The sequence below is a fragment of the Dysidea avara genome, chromosome 11, assembly GCF_963678975.1.
Source record: "Dysidea avara chromosome 11, odDysAvar1.4, whole genome shotgun sequence".
Classification (NCBI taxonomy): domain Eukaryota; kingdom Metazoa; phylum Porifera; class Demospongiae; order Dictyoceratida; family Dysideidae; genus Dysidea; species Dysidea avara.
In genome coordinates, this window is record NC_089282.1 from 22,950,186 (window position 1) to 22,966,900 (window position 16,715).

General features: G+C 38.3%; 1 protein-coding gene across 1 annotated transcript; it reads right to left on the reverse strand.

The window, feature by feature from the left end:
* Positions 1 to 5,141: 5,141 nt before the first annotated feature.
* LOC136239035 (uncharacterized) lies at positions 5,142 to 8,639 on the reverse strand. The gene is made up of 3 exons (XM_066029773.1): positions 8,260 to 8,639; positions 5,526 to 5,695; positions 5,142 to 5,471 (listed from the first exon to the last, which is right to left on the reverse strand). Exons 1-3 carry the CDS (start codon positions 8,528 to 8,530, stop codon positions 5,214 to 5,216), a joined length of 699 nt encoding a protein of 232 aa, XP_065885845.1. The 5' UTR covers positions 8,531 to 8,639; the 3' UTR covers positions 5,142 to 5,213.
* Positions 8,640 to 16,715: the final 8,076 nt, after the last annotated feature.

Genomic DNA, 16,715 nt, shown 5'->3' on the forward strand with positions numbered 1-16,715 from the left:
GTCAGCTATTCCCACAATTAGTACTTCGTTACTAATGACAACCAACAAGAACCCACAATCGATCCTTAAATTCGTTTTATCTTTCTTGGGGTAACGTTTGATTACCTGCTGGAAGTGCCACTGATAACTTGTACAGCAATGGTAAGCTGCAAGCTTCAATCTGAGAAAGCATTCCGTTCCGCAGTTTAGTTCATCATTCCGTTCCGTTCCGTTCCGTAGAATAGACCCCACCTCAAGTTGAAGTAAGGTAGGCGGGGGTAACTTCATGAATACTTTGCTTTTTCGTTTATAACTTTCGATCTACTGAATCGATTTTAACCAAAGTTCATATGTTTAGCGCGTACATATGTACTCTCAGCATACCAACTTACAAGAGATTTGAGCATATTGCTGAAGAGATATAGCACTAAACATCCGGTGGTGTCAAAAAACGCGTTTGGGGGTAACTTCGTGAATTTACGTATTCTCGTGTTTCTCCTTATAGAATCCGCGATTGTTGTCAGAAAGAAGTTGCACACAATGCTTTAGTTTGTTCCCCGTGCTTTTCTACGCCGATAGAATTGAAGACAAGTTAGAGAACAATTTGTATGGATCGGATAATCAAATCTCTGTTGATTAGAATAGGCAGTACTGTCACAGAAATATCGGTCCGGGTAAAATCAGTCCGGCCGGACCGATCATTTTTGGATACCAAAACTGGTCCGGCCGGACAAAATTTGGTTGACCAAGTTTAGTCCGGCCGGACCATTTTTGGCATCCAAAATTGGTCCGGCCAAAACTTATTTGGTTGGCCTCATGCACCCCCTGACCACTTGGACCGATTTTGGTTGGTCCGCGGGTGTGTGGACAGGTCGGTCCATGCTAAGTTTTTTGTGACGGATCACTGCAGCCGACTTAGCCTGGAAACTATATAAATGAGTAGCGTATAGTTTATGATTATGATTATATTATATTGGAAAGACAGCAATGTGCTGATATACATCCAATAATATAAATTTACTTATAAATGTTGGTCCAGGAGTTTGTCATAACTAGATGGTTCGTTTCCCGAGTTGATATACGGGTTAGTAGCTAGAAACTAAATTCCATGCCATAGCTATATGCAGCGATGAACATAGTCGCAAAATTAATGCTGTTTTAATTTAAAGCATGCAGTGTGAGATGATAAAAGTCCTGCATTCTTCTTTTCCATGTCAGTAGCTAGCTGTCCGAGTGGGAAGTAGAGGTTTTCTTCTGGCATACATCAACTCAAATGCATGGTCAATAGACTCAATACTGGACTCTTGGTGTGTAATGTTGTATGCAAAAACAGGCATCAAGATTTTCTTCCCAAGTATATTTTTACATGCTCAATAAACTTCACAAGCATCATCGGCTCTGCAGTGTTTGGTTGAATCTTTCATCCAGCCTGTTAGTGTTGATTATGACAAACAACTATAGCAACATGACGGAAATCACCAGCCTATGCTGGATCACTTATACTTGAGGATGGTAGACAATTATAAAATCTATCATTAAAACATGTCTTATCTTCAACTTCTGCATATAGCTAGCTCAGAATTTAATTTGTTAATTCTGACCCTTGGTCAGTTCTTTATTAATCTGGGAATACCCATGCATGCATTGTCATAAACAGCTACGCATATCATCTCAGGGACTGATCCAGAGGGGGTGGATGGGGTGGCTAGCCACCCACCATGCATAGCCTTGCAGCCACTCAGACATGCATTATTTAATAATGCTGAATATTACTGATCATGAACATGCATGCACTCTTTCGTTATATCAACATGAACTAAATGCCTGCATTGCATCAGATTCCAATGCTAGCTGGCTATAACCTTACAGTAGATGGTAGCAATATACATGAACTTATCTATGATCATGGGCAGTATATTAACTATCACCAGGTAGAGGACTTTTTGAAGGAAAATATGGGGTCTGCTTTTAGGATTGAGTCAATTTTACTTTTATGTCTGCAGCAATTCACCCTAAGGCCATGAAATAATGCGACTGCCTCAAAATTTTAAGTTGGCTAAGTAGTGAAAAGCATACTGAGAAAATTATAGCTACAACCTTTATGGTGATGTTTCTCGGCATGTCATGAGTAGGAGATGATAGTTCACATTTAGTTATTCAATGGAGTAAACCTATAAACTATCATCTCCTACATATCACATATGACAGAGAGGAATGTGCAGTATGTGCACAGGTGTTACAGGTGTATTACAGTTTGTTTTAACCACTGGTGTATTACAGTTTGTTTTAACCACTGGTGTTAACTCATGATCAACCTGTACTGGGATTACAAAATACATTAGGCCAGGAAAACTTGATTACTAGTTTCTCATCCACAAAAATTCAGATTTCCATGCGGGCGGGAGGTTATTTATCATTATTCATTAGTAAAGAAATACTCCAAATCAAGCTGTCTGTTATAAAGGTTAACTAAAACCTTTTAAGAACTATTACTGACGTATTAGCTACCTTTTCTGAGGTGCAAGTGACATTTGTTGTGCTGTAAAATGATAACCAGCCTTCCTAACATCAAAATATGTGTGCACGTGATTGATAACAGCAACAATGAAATTAGAGGCGGTGAGGTAAAAAGGGATGCGGGTGGGGATGAGAAACAATTAATCAAGTTTTCCTGGCCATATTATGTTCACAAGGGCATGCTACTAGTTATGTGCTTCACTGTGCTAGCTAGATGATAATATTGTCAGCCCTTCTTCCCTGATGTAACTACCAAGACATTCAAGGCTCTCATCTTAAAATCTGGGCCAGCAACCCACCTTGGTTTATTCTGGATCAGTGACTGCATCTCCTACTGGTATATGTGCACAGGTGAAAATTGGTAAAAATTTAAAGTTGGTTAAGTAGTGAAAAGCATACAGGGAATATTATAGCTATAACTTTTAGGAAATGTTTATACCAGTATATAGGACCATGTGATCAGTAGGAGACATTTAGTTATTTAATGGAGCAAACCTAAGCTATCATCTCCTACATATCACATACAAAAGAGAGCAATGTGCAGCATGTACACATGTAGGTGTTACAGATGTATTGTTCTAATCATTAGTGATAACCCATGATCAGACATTATATGTGCATAAGAGCACAGTGCACATGCTACTGTGCATGCGCTTCACTGTACAAGCCAAACAACAACAGTGTCAGCTTTTCCTGATGTAAATTTGGACTCTCAACTTAAAATCTGGGCTATTTTAACTTAGCCACAGGCAATTTTAACTTAGCTAACTCAACATAGCTAGTTTGGCAACTATCCTCTTCAGTTGTTGCCTCCTTGCAGGTCCCAAGAGGGACAGTTGAACAATGATAAACCCAAACAAGAAGTCACAAATGTTAAATGTACTGACTTAATGCAAAGGAAATTCTGGATCCCAGGCTGTGTGGCTCCTCAGGCACTTGCCTAGACTGCAAGCTGTCTGTGGATCAAGTCACCACCTGGTCTGGGATTTTTTCTGCATTCAGCACTGATAGTTTTCAGGTTCAGGTTCTGTGCTACAGGCTAACTTGTTACCTCCCTGCAGGTGATAGTTGAACAATGATGTAACTACATATAGTAGTCCTTCATCATGTGATCAGTTCCACTCAAAGATTAACTTCTGACTTGTAAACCTCATCATTTACATTCTCTTACTACAATGTGCAAGGTAATCAGGCTTGAAAACTGAGCTGCACATCCTCAATGTTTGGTTAATCAGATGATAATGGTTAAATCTTTAATAATGGGGAAAATAAGTATGAAAGTAAAAATACATGAGGGGGCTGTCAGAAAATTATTAATTATTAGTGGCCTTAAAGTCAAATAAATGGAAGGGCTGGTTTTCGCAGAGCTGGTCATAAATTAGTCAGACAGAAAAGAAGGTGTCTACCATTATATATATATATAGGATTGTTAAAACATAATTAACAAACAATTCTACAAATTTGGTGAATGCTCTATTAGAGTCAGTGAATATACGCATTTGCTACTACTATACAGTGTACTTTTAAACAGAAAATGCTCAGCACAGTGCTATATACAATTTACAATTGTAGGAATTTCATTAGCTATGTAGATAAACAGCCATCTAACCACTTGATACGTCAAAGCAAATGAAGTTATTATAAGTACAACTGCTTCTGATATATGAGTACAATTATTTTGAGTTACTCTAATAAAGCAGTCACACATGTTTAGATTTATTTTTGTTACAGTGCACAGCAATCCTTCAAAGAATAATTGTAGTTTAGAGTATTATTAGCAGTACAGTATGGGCTAGTGAATTCATTGCAACTATGAATCTTGTTTTAAATAATAGTGGCGACATAGGCCAGACACTTATAACCATATGAATATAATCTGCGCTTGTAGGGATTTCTTTAGTTAGATAAGCTACTTGTAGATGCCTGAACACATCAATTAGCCCTCAGTACAACTATCTGTGATTTATGACAAAGCCATTGTAGATTTCGTTTTCAAGTATTAAAGGGGCTAGCAGATGTAGGTGCAGATATAGGCATGCATGTAGTCTGGCAGGAGGCATAGTTGACTGCTCTATAAACTATTATATACATTGGGTCAATGCAGAGTCTATGGAATTTATAAACCCAAAGCACACAAGCATAAAGGCCTGAGAGTTTATAAATTCCAAAGACTCCACACTGTGTCTATATAAGTGCTTTAGATTCTATTTTACATTACACTCAAATTAGTTACCACTTCTATGATTGTTTCTGCTGTAGCATTGGTAAAAGTGACTTGATCTTTTGTAATACTAGCACCATGGCAACCATACATGCACATGTGAGCACCCCATTATATCACTTCATGTTAAGAATGCATACTCTTTGAGCATATGTCTGAAGGCATGGAGTACGTAAGGAAACAGGGTGAAGTATATTACCCCAAAACAGCCTAAATAGAGTCTAAGATGATTTAGCTTTATATGACACCATTATGGATAACCTGCTTTGTTCATGACCCAGCTAGTATTTTTCACACTTGTACGGCTACAGGACTTCCAACTATATCCATGATGTCCTGTGACTAGTCAATATCTCTGCATGAATTTCATTTGTTTTATGATCATACATGCTTTATACCCCAAAATCAGTTACAACACTGCAGCTTAACTTTATCGAATTCATTAACTGTGTAATAATTCAATGGTTAGCTATAGTTATAAAAGTATAGATTTATGTTATATGCTACGCAGTCTAAATATAGTCACTTCTGAATTCACTTCACCTGATGGCACCAGCAGTGTCTTTCCTGTTGTTTGTTTGAATACCATAAAGTAAGACCTTCCATAAGCTTTTAGTGCAAACTGCGGAACATTTCTCTCATCCACAGGGATTACCCACACAAATCGTTGAATTTCAGAATCATCTGGTTTTACTATTTCACCATTGGGTGATATCTTAATGTCTGGGAGACCATCAGAAGTTTTTGACAAATGCTGTAAGAAAGGACTATCTAGCTACAACTGATATTACTAGTTAAATTCTGTTACCTCACACTTCACCATATCTTCAGCGGCCTCACCACCATCAGTCATATCCACATTTAAATCCCAAGTAATGAAGTAGTTAGGGAACTCTTTACTCTCAAATAGTACAAATTTTGATGGTTTTTCTGGGTTAGAAGGACTGCCTCCAATACAAACATAGTGTTCAAATTGAACTGCATAAGAGAGCACAGCATAATATCTTAAAGTAATGAGTGCCTTACACAACAAGTATAATTCTAGCTATTATGTCATCGCTCCTTCAGCAAGAGGGAATGATGAGGGCCACTTATTGGATACATAGTTTCCAGGGGTTTTCGGGGGCCCTTTGGGTTCTTCATACTATACTTGGGATAGTGAAATTTAGAAACTATTCTAGTCCCAGATTTGCTTTCAACACACTCCAGTCCATAGTCCAGTCAAATTAATCAATGTTTACATCACAGTGTAATATAATTTTATAACCAACAACCCATCTAAGATCTAACCACAGAATTTTACATGGCTTTACTGGTCTACAAGCATCAATGAATAGTAAATGTTGATGTTTCTTCACAGTCCTCCAGATGTAGGCCTATAGCTACATATTAAAATTACATGAAAGGAAGGCATACCATAGAGTGACAAGCACACTAGCAAGCAATGCATGCCAATCTAGCGGCCAAGGGTGTATATGTCTTCTGGAAAAAAAAAATTGAAAATCAGACCTTCTGAAGTTGAATTTGAGAGTAATTTCAGCAGTATTAATATTGATACATGTAGAACAAAACATTGATATAATTATCATGTATTGGCACATGCCTAGACTGCATGCTGCAGGGGATCAAGTCACCACTGGGTCTGGAATTTTTTTCAATGTTTCAGTTACATGTTTCTGACTCCCTGTATCCACAGGCTTACAGGTCCCTAGCATTTAATTAGTGAAGGCCATGATACATATCAGTACAAAGTTAAGTTGTGCTGATATATTGTGTATCATGACATCAATATATTATCTGTACATTAGAAATGTACCACAATTTAATGGCTGGTATTCTCCTATTGTATTTTTAGATGCCAGGTTTTACACCTAAATAATTACTTAGTAAAAAGGGTCTATCCATTTCCAAAAAGTAACAAACAAACTATGCTTATACTTCATTTTGTATCACAATATACCACCATATCATGACACAATGGAAACATTAACTAAATACATACTGTATTGTTGCAACTCTAACATGTATTATATGTCTGACTGTTGTATTAGAGTGACTGCTCTATTAGAGTGTATCTTGCTTAACCAGTTTCTGGAAACCATTTTCTCAGTCACTTCCTGGCATTTTTATCTTGTGAAATGTAATGAGGCTGTTGCAATCTTATGAACCTTACACTTTCACTTCTGTTGTTAAAATATTCATCATATTTTTAAATTAAAAAGCAGTGTAAGTTACTGGATTACAGTGCTGTTAATCAGGATACTTGAAAATGAGAACATTTGTATGATAATCTGGACACTTGGTAATTGTCCCACAATATCTCTTAGCATGTAAACTGACCTGGATGAGACACTTTTAGTTGGCCCCAAGGTGTCCTTGCTACACAGGTTTCACTTTATATAATTACTGTATAACTAAAAACAAATGCACGACACAGACACACATGTTTTTCTATGGATGCATTGACAGCATATTCTAGCTTCTAGTTGCTCCAACAATGTCTGAAGGGTTGGTTTGGTAAACCACCTGTTAACTATGCCATACCACTCCTTGCTGGAATCTTCCTTTTAGAAATAACACTAAGTGGTGTACTGTTAGACCACAGATTCATAAATATACTATGCAGAGTGTTACACAAGAGCTAACAGTTATAAACATTCACATTACAAGTACAGCTTCTATCCTCGCCAGAACTATAAGAGATTGCAGCACAGAGCTTTACTCGACCGACCAAACTATGGATCTGTAATCACATGTGACATGCAGATACTGAATGTCATGGGCAACTGATGCATTCGGTACTGAACAGTTTGTGCTAAGTCATTTTGTTCACTTGCTACTGTGCAGTCAACACTAAGAAGCTAGCCAGAACAAACAAGTAAATATGTGCAATATCTATATAAGTATGGTCATACCTTATGTACATTCAATTAACTGTAGATATGCAGCCACAAAGCTGTAATGTTAGTTAATAATTCATTCATTAACAGAGGTTTTGAGGTTGCTTGACACAATTATGTTTAATACCAAAAATATGTAGGTGAGGAAACAGCCCTTTGTTTATATGCTTACTGGTACCTTGTTTTAGAAAAGCAGGTCTCACGCACAAGCACACACACACACACACACACACACACAAAAAGCAAAACCAAAGCATTTAGCTACTACTGTACTAGACAGTCACGCCTGTCTGGTTAACCAGCCTTGGGGCAGCTGTGTACTACTCAGATGCTAGGAATCAGCACAGACAATCCTAGAGAAGGACTAGTAACCCAAAGGAGGCTCACTGGGCATCCTTAGTCCCACCTGGACCTTCACCCAGCATGGACAGTTGGCATTTGCTTGCAGCTACCCATTGGTGTTACAGCTGCAAGGGCGGGCTGCTTCTCCAGTTGACACCACACCACCAGATCCCCCTTAGGTAGATTGGAGCAGGAGTCCATAAGTGCCTTGCAGCACTTATGGGAAATTAGTAAAGACAACAGTACCAACTGGGCATCACACACACACACACCACACACACCACACACACACACGCTTACACGAGAAATCTTGGTGATCAACGTTAGCTTTAGGTTCTACGGTAACATGGACGATGCCCGCGCTATCTCTCTTTGCGTGCAGTGCGCCGTAGACAAACGCAGGTCGGTTTTCATCTACGTCTACTTCGCTAGTTCCACCATCATTCCAATTTTCGTTTATGATGACCAATTCATCCTCACCGCTCTTCGATCGAGCAAGTTCCAGTACTACTAAATCAGATTCACGCTTCCATGTCATACCTTGTTGAATAGCCATCTGACTTTGAGCCATAGCTAGGGTGTGGGATCATAGATAGCTATATTCTACGTACTGTCTATGGTTGGCCGGATCTACGTACTTGAGCCTATATAGACGGGTTGCCTTTTTAAGGCGTGGTCGTTTTACCGTAAATTTTCCACATACTTTCCGAATTCGCTAAGTCAAAAACGTATTACGGCTAATGGAGAAAATGAACGTTTCGGTTAACTTTAGCAAGCAAGAGTTAGCCAGCGTTCAGAACAGAAAGTATGTTATAGAGTCTCTCAATCTCGGGTTTTTGGATAGCGATAATACTCGCTGAAAACATTCTTTGTAAGACTTTGCTACTACTTAGAATGATAGACTGGATGATTTTAACTCACTTTGTACCTTTGAAGAATCAAAAACGTTAGTCAAACTATTTTTAAACTGGGTTTTTTGTTGACTTCTTGACCAACGTTGTAATCATGCGTAAAACGGAAAGCCGCGTTTGCTCGCGTTACACAAGGGACACGCCCTAAATAGGCAACCCGTCTATAGGTATTCGTCAGCGGCTGCAGAAAACCGTCAAATGCTTTCTAGACAGATGATTTAATACCTAGATAATTCCTTTCCTGCTCACGTGTGCTCAGTTCCAGACACATGTCGTGCGGCCAAGAAGACTGGCGCGCCAAACCCGACCGTGCACGGTTTTCAGAGCTCACTATTTTACCAAGAAGCCATAACATACATGCACCACAAAATATCCAATTATTGGTTTGCTAGGCAAAATTGGCTACACCTGAACTCATGCAATAAGATAACCGAGATAACAACAGCGTGTCAGGGGCCAGTTTTCTGAAGTTTCCAGCCTGGTCAATTAAGTATATTCAAAATTGAATTTCCAATGATTTCAAATGTATCAAAAGGTTCAGATCGAAATATTCTAATAGAGCAGTCTAAAATCGTATTTCAGGAAAATTTTCCTGGAGGCATACCCCTATCCCATAGGCGGATCTGAGGGGGGGCCAAGGGGTGCTGTGCCCCCCTTGGACCTACAGTACTATATTGATACCAGAAACTAGAATCATGCATTCACAGTGTATTCAGAAGTATAGAAAGCCAGTGAGCAAATAGAAGACAACAGTTATAAATGTACTTTACAGTTATAGCTAAACTGTACACTATAAAGAAAGCGAGGCAAATAAACTTGAATTTTTGTGGAAAGATCGAGATACTCTAATAGAGCAGTCACTACTCTAATAGAACAGTCGCAGTTCTAATGTCATCAATTTACAAATATAACAATGCTAGCTACTCCTTATTTTGTTTTGGTATGCACTTCACCATCAAACAGGTCTATCTCAGATAGACCAACCAATCTTTGTATGCATTGCAAAGCATACACTTTGTTAGCTAAGTGCTATCAAAAATGCTTTCAAATTCAAACCTAGGAGGTCTAATTTTAAAAATTTCCTTCAACTACAGTCTAAAAACTGTATGTCCATCATTCATCCAGCTATATGCTAAATAAAGTTATACAAATGAATATAACTTGTGTACTAGAATTCCGCCATTCTTATCCCCACAGTGAAATAAACACTGTTGTGCCCTAAAACTTCTTGCTCCCCCTTGGCCCCCCTTGACAGTGTCTCCTAGATCCGCCTATGCCCAGTCCCCTAGTAGATTCCCTTCAAACCTCACATCCTTGCTATGCCAGTGGAAGAAAGCATAACCAGTCATTTTCCTAACCACAGGTACATTGTTACTATATTCTATCTCAATTTCCTGCCCCCCAGATCCCCTAGATTTAAGTGTGCATGCAACAGGAAACCTGAAACTAAAATTCCTGGAGCGGCCCTTGTGTGTTTTTAGTGACAAAGAGTAAGTTAAACACTCTTTTGTGCCTTGCGGCGCTTATCGACTACTGGTAGCTTCATGCTTCCTTATCCAAATGGAATGATTTTTAGGCTGCAAACTCCATCCACCTTTGGCACCAGAGCATACCAAATATCAACACAATTGGTAAAATTATCCCATCACCTTAAAATTTATATACTTACTCCAATACTACTGACACCTAACACCAGGGGGCACCGGTTTAAATTTACAGTGGATCTGAACACCTTGGGACCAGAGGTACATAAATCTGAAAAGTCCATATCTCTGAAATTGCATATACATGCAATGGTTTTCTTATAATCTAACACGCTACTGCAAAATTTACCTTGACCATATGTACAGTACATGTATATAGGGGATAGCAATTATGGTTGAATAGATATTTCCTATACAGTATGTTTTCTTACCTTTAATACTTCTTAAATGAATTAAAGTATATGAGAGCATCTACATTATAAACACTAATTCATATAAATTTAGTTATTTCCCAAGAACAATTGATGAATGGAATCACTTACCCCACCATTTACTTGAGTTGGAATCAGTTGATTTATTTGTAGTTAATGTAATTGTATGTATGTAAGTAGTTAGCTAATCTGTACTTATGTATTTGATTTTTCTTGGGGCTGGTCCCCCTGGACATATCAGTAATTACTGGCTGTCCAGTATAATTAAAATAAATTAAAATAAATAAGATAGAAATACTACACACAGAGTGTGTTTTGTTCATGTCTGCTATTATACAGATTAGGTAAATTAGTGTAATTCTATATGATATGGTAGAGAGTTTGTAGTGTCACGTGTAGAGTTCTATATAGACGAGATTAAACCTGATTTAATATCACACACATACGCCATGTACAATCACGTTGTTCTCTGTCTCTAATTACACACACGCATTTCACACTCCCCAATTACATCATATACTATAATTACACGCATGCATCTCACACATGGCCTATTACATAATTTACTATAATTACAGAATCACAATACATAAATCACAATTGTGTCTATCACTACAGAGTTCATGTTCAGTTTGTCGTTTTCTTTGTTTATTGTGTAATTAAACATTAATATCTGTTAATGCGGTTGAGTGGGCGGAACCTATCGAAGGGGACGTGGTCTGCATTGGCCCAATATCCAGATTTGTTTGTAAGGTGATCATCAAATTTGGTTCTTTTATCACTAAAACGCACAATTTTATAGCTAATCCACTTCACTAGTAGCTATAATTATAAAGAACATTTTTAAAATATCAGTATTATTAACTACCCTAATAGAACAGTCACTACTCTAATAGAGCAGTCATTTCCGTAGTTAGGTTAACCAATCCTGATAAGTGGGGTCCAGTTTCATACACTGTATGATAAGTATCACTCAAGACTGAATTACTTTTAATAGGTTAATTAATAATTGGAACGCTTTGCCTACATGCACATAACACTAATTCTGTAATAGTTTTTAATCCTTCATAGATAATTACTTAATTGATTCTAGATAACTTTTGCATAATAATAAGCTATGTTTTAATTTTTGTACTGATTTATTTATCATCCCACAAAGTGATTGGAGGATGCTCAGGGCATGCATGCCATGCAGTGCAACATCGGAATTCAGTTGTTTGCGTGCATATTTGAGACTTTATTAAAAAGCTGGGTTGTACAAAAGGACAAGCAAACATACACAACAATAGAGCAGAAAAGAAAATGACGGAGGGCTGAATGGAATAAGGGTGACTTTTTAATCTCCAGAATGGCATGAGGTATGGCGTTCCACAAAATGGGCCTTTAACAAAGAAAGAATAGCAAAAAGAATTAAACAACAGGTTGAATAGATAGAAGGGCAGCTCTTCGATGTACTGATTCTAAAACATAAGTTTTTGGCAGTATGAGGATGCCAAACAGGACAGACATACTCTAGCACAAGGCAGACAACACATCTATCTGTGAGCGTATGGATGTAAAAGCATTGAATAAACAGTGACGAAGAAAGTTAAGTAATCTTGTAGCTTTGGCTGAAACATATTTACCATGTTCAACTTCATTCCAATTGAGCTTTGAGTCAACAAGAACACCAAGGTATTGAACAACAGGGTGGTGTGAAATAACAGATGAATCTAGATGATATGATGGTAAAATTAGGAATGTTTGTTGGAAATCACAATGCTGTCAGACTTGAGTGGATTTAGATGCAAGAGCCACTTTTTGGCCTACTGAGCTATGTTTGATAGGTCAAGCTGAAGCAACTTAACACCATCAGGAGAGGATACTAGCTTCCATGTAGATAGTGACATATCATCAGCAAATAGTTTGACTTTGCTGTGAGATATAACAGTAGAAATATCATTAACGTAAAGTAAGAAGAGAAGGGGACCCCTGAGACATACCTGAGGTGACTGGGAGCCATGAAGAAAATATTATTGACTGTTAAAGACAACTCACTGAGACACTGACAGCAACCAGTTAAGAACGTCTTTAATCAATTCAAAATAATATAACCAGTTATTCCAAGTATCTCACCAATCATGGATGGAAAACAGAATCAAAGGCCATTGCTAGGTCTAAGAATACACAGTGAGTAGCTGACAAACATGCACTTACTAAATACACACAATTATGTACATAGAAGTGACTTATATAAAAATTTAAAATCTACCAGTTTCCTTGCTTCATAAAGTGTGGAACTTAGCAAATTCCAAATTTGCGTACCATGAAAATAAAAACTGTTCTTTGCCTAACTCTTGGTACAAATAAGCAGTGAGCATTACGAGCAACACAAGAAGTGATGTCAACAGTATAATGAAAAGTATCATGTAGATATGATGGCGAAATCTTGTGTAAAGTTCTATAAACATGTATTGCTGTATGATACCGTCGTTGCTCTGTCAGAGTAATGCTCATAGAACTGCAGGCAGTGGATCGTAAATAAGAGAAATTTTGCGTGTAGTCTTTCAAGTTGCTTGAAATGTATGGTAGAGGAAGGTGTCCACACTACATCACAGTAGACTAATATTGGCAACACAAACACACGATATAGCTTGCCAAGTAGGTCATTAGGAATGGGAAAATTGAGCAAGATACAATGTAAAAGTTGAGCTGGATCCTGAAAAACTGCTAAAAATTAAAAGTGAATTTTTTTTGTCAAGAGAGTAAACATTTCAGCTAACCAGATGATTAGTGGTGATAGCAAAGGTGCCAACAACAGACACGTAGGGTTTGACTCAATTACAAGTTCGGGATAGGGCTGTAATAGACACTGCACTTTATGGCTTCATCATTGGAAATGTATGGTGAAAATTTTGATTGGCCATAAATATTATGTCAGATATTTGAACAAAATGATTTTAAAATATTTTTAGCGGGTCAAGCAGTTCTACAAATGTGTAATACATATGAATAATTAGAACTGTAAATAATAGATATGAACAATTAGAATTGTTATGAGAACTCTTAATTTGTTGTTGTTATGTGTAACCTTGACCTTAGAGATTGTATAAAAAGGCTGGAGCTGGTCACCAGCTCTCTCTTCTTCAGTTGATTGTAAGCTGTTATATTGTTGAAGCTGAATGATATCTATTACATTTGGGGGCTTGTCCGAATGTGAGGAAGAAGAGCAGAGGAAGAAGAGCAACCATAATGACAACCACTGAGGCTTTGAGGTTACAGTTGGATATTCTACAGAGGGAGAAACAAGAACTAGAGGTTAGGAACTTGAAACTAACTGATAATCCTAGTAGAGAAAGTTTGAAGGAAGTAGAGAAGGAAAGAGACCACTGGAAAGATGAGTGTGAGAGACAGATAGTAGAGAATGAACAGCTTAAAACTCTTTATGAAGAGTTACTCCAACAGTTACCAGAAGGTCAGACTAACCCTGTTAATTCCAGCACAGGTCACCAAGCCACTGCTGAACTACAGGAGTTGATAAAGAGAAAAAACAATGACCTGGAGCAATGGAAGTACAAATGTCAAGAGATGGAAAAACAACTGAGTAGTGTGAGTCATTGGAAGACCAGGAGTGAGCTACTTGAGAAAGAACTGAATAAATTACAGAAACTTAATGGTGAGCTAGAAAGGAAAGTTCTTCTAGCAGAAGATAAATTGGAATTAGAGTGTTATAGAGCTGAAGCAAAGGTGAGAAGACAGTGGGAGGCTTGTGAAGGTAGGCTGGTGGAGCAGCTAGCAGAGTTACAGTGTCGATTGAAGAGTAAAGAGGCAGGAAGAGGACCATGGCAGACATCAAAGAGGGATGTGTTAGTGGAAGGGTTTCACAATACCAGTGCTCTGTCCTCTACAAATGTGTCAGACTATTCTGGACAACAGCAGTCAGTACAATCTGGTGGAATGGTAAGTGACATTCTTCAGACATGTAATCCTTCCACTCAGAGTTCAGAAACACCAGTGTTACATACTGGTCCAGTTTGTTCACTGCCATTACTGCCTGGTATTACACAACCAGTTATCAGTAGCTCTAATGTAGCGGTGAGGGATATTGATCCTGTTACATCTGTATTATTAGCTCAGCAATTACCACCCCTTCCTAAATTCAGTGGAGAGGGGAATGATGGAGAACTTGGGGTGGACACATTTGAGGATTGGCTTGAGCGTTTTGAGTTGATGGCCTCCGCTCTCAGTTGGTCTTCTCAGGCCAAACTTGTGAATTTAATAACTAGACTGCATGGACAGGCGTATTCATTTTTTCGGTCTTGTACTATGGAACAACGTACCAATTATTGCCTATTAGTTGCTGAGCTACGCAAGCGGTTTACACCTGTGAGATTGCCTGCAATACAAAGCAGTTTATTTCATGATAGAAAACAACATGCTTCTGAGTCAGTGGATCATTATGCTCAGGAGCTCCGTACTCTATTTCACAGAGCTTATCCTAGTGTGTACCAAGGAACAAGGGAAGCGGAGGCATTGGGTCAAACAGTTTTAGTGAATCAGTTTGTGGTTGGACTTCTACCAGAAATTAGGTCAAAAATTGTAGGATGTGAGGGTAAATTTGACCAGTTGCTTACAAAGGCTAGATTTGAAGAGGCTAAGTTGCGTGACTTGGATTCTGTTCAGTCAGCATCTTTGCTCTCACCAGTGACTCGGACTGTACGTCCAGACCCGAAACCTGCATTTGTTCCGCGACCGCAAAGTTTCAGTGGGACCAGATCTAACATGGGACCACGATATTACAATTGTGGATCACCCTCTCACTTGATCAGGCAGTGCCCTTACCAAGTCAAGGGTGAGTATTCAGAGACACCTGGGAAGACCAACAATGGTATTGGGAAGGCCAGTAGTGAAGGTAGAAACAATATTGGAAATGCTGATAACAACTCTGTCTCAGGTATTACTCCCTCTGGAGGATCCAACACTTCGGAAGGCAAGTCGATGGAGAACATCAGTAGTGAGTTGAACAAAGTAACTGTGACAATGCATAACATTTCTTCAAATTCTGTGACAGAGGGTATTCAGTTGGGTCCCACCTTGACTGGTTTGGTTGAAGTCGAAGGAGTCGCTCTCGAAGCTTTGCTGGATACTGGATCTCCGGTAACCATAATTCAACTGGAAGCTCTCCTACAGATATTGGCAGAACAACGAAGTCCAAACCAAACATCTATAGAATGGAGAGCAGCAGTGGAGACTCGTTTGGAACCTACCACAGTTGTGTTGCAGAATTACAGTGGGGACAGACTCCAGGTGGTGCGGCAGATTCAAGTTACAGTGAGTCGTTTAGAATATTCAACAAATGCTCTGATTCAGGTACAGAGGGGGGCACCAGCCAAACTACTTATTGGTACAGATTTGTTGTCTAAACTGGGATACCTTTTTGTTCAAGTTTCTCAGACGGGGAATGATAATGATATGTTGAATGATGATGTGTCTGTGTCAGACAATGACAGTCAGTGTTGGGAGTAACGCGTTACATAAGTAACGCGTTACGTAATATTATTACTTTTGTGGTAACTAAGTAATATAACGAAATATGCTATAAAAATGGGTAATATAACTCAAGTTACTTTACTTACAAATGTAACGCGTTACCTAAGTAATATAGTTACTGTAACGAGTATAATATTACGTAATATTATTACTACAAGTAACGAAGTTACTAATCTCGTTAGTTAGCCTCGGAGTAATGCCTAGCCACAACGAAGTAACAAAGCCTATTGAAGGAAGCTTATTCACCAGTTTCTTACTTATAACCAAGATTTGCACATTGTCCAACAACGCAATCATGTCACGTGATAAAGTGGTAGTTTCACACGTGACAGCTTAAGGCTGTGGACACAAAGTAATATAATATGTAATATTATTACAGTTACTTTATTTTATGGGTAATA

What these genes read in the sequence shown, in the direction of transcription:
- LOC136239035 (XM_066029773.1), bottom strand. Translation starts at nt 8,530, where the DNA reads ATGGCTCAAAGTCAGATGGCTATTCAACAAGGTATGACATGGAAGCGT. An exon ending in TGATCACCAAGATTTCTCGT is followed by an intron (nt 5,696 to 8,259) that starts GTAAGCGTGTGT and finishes TCTCTTATGCAG; the next exon opens with TTCAATTTGAACACTATGTT. An exon ending in AAGATATGGTGAAGTGTGAG is followed by an intron (nt 5,472 to 5,525) that starts GTAACAGAATTT and finishes CCTTTCTTACAG; the next exon opens with CATTTGTCAAAAACTTCTGA.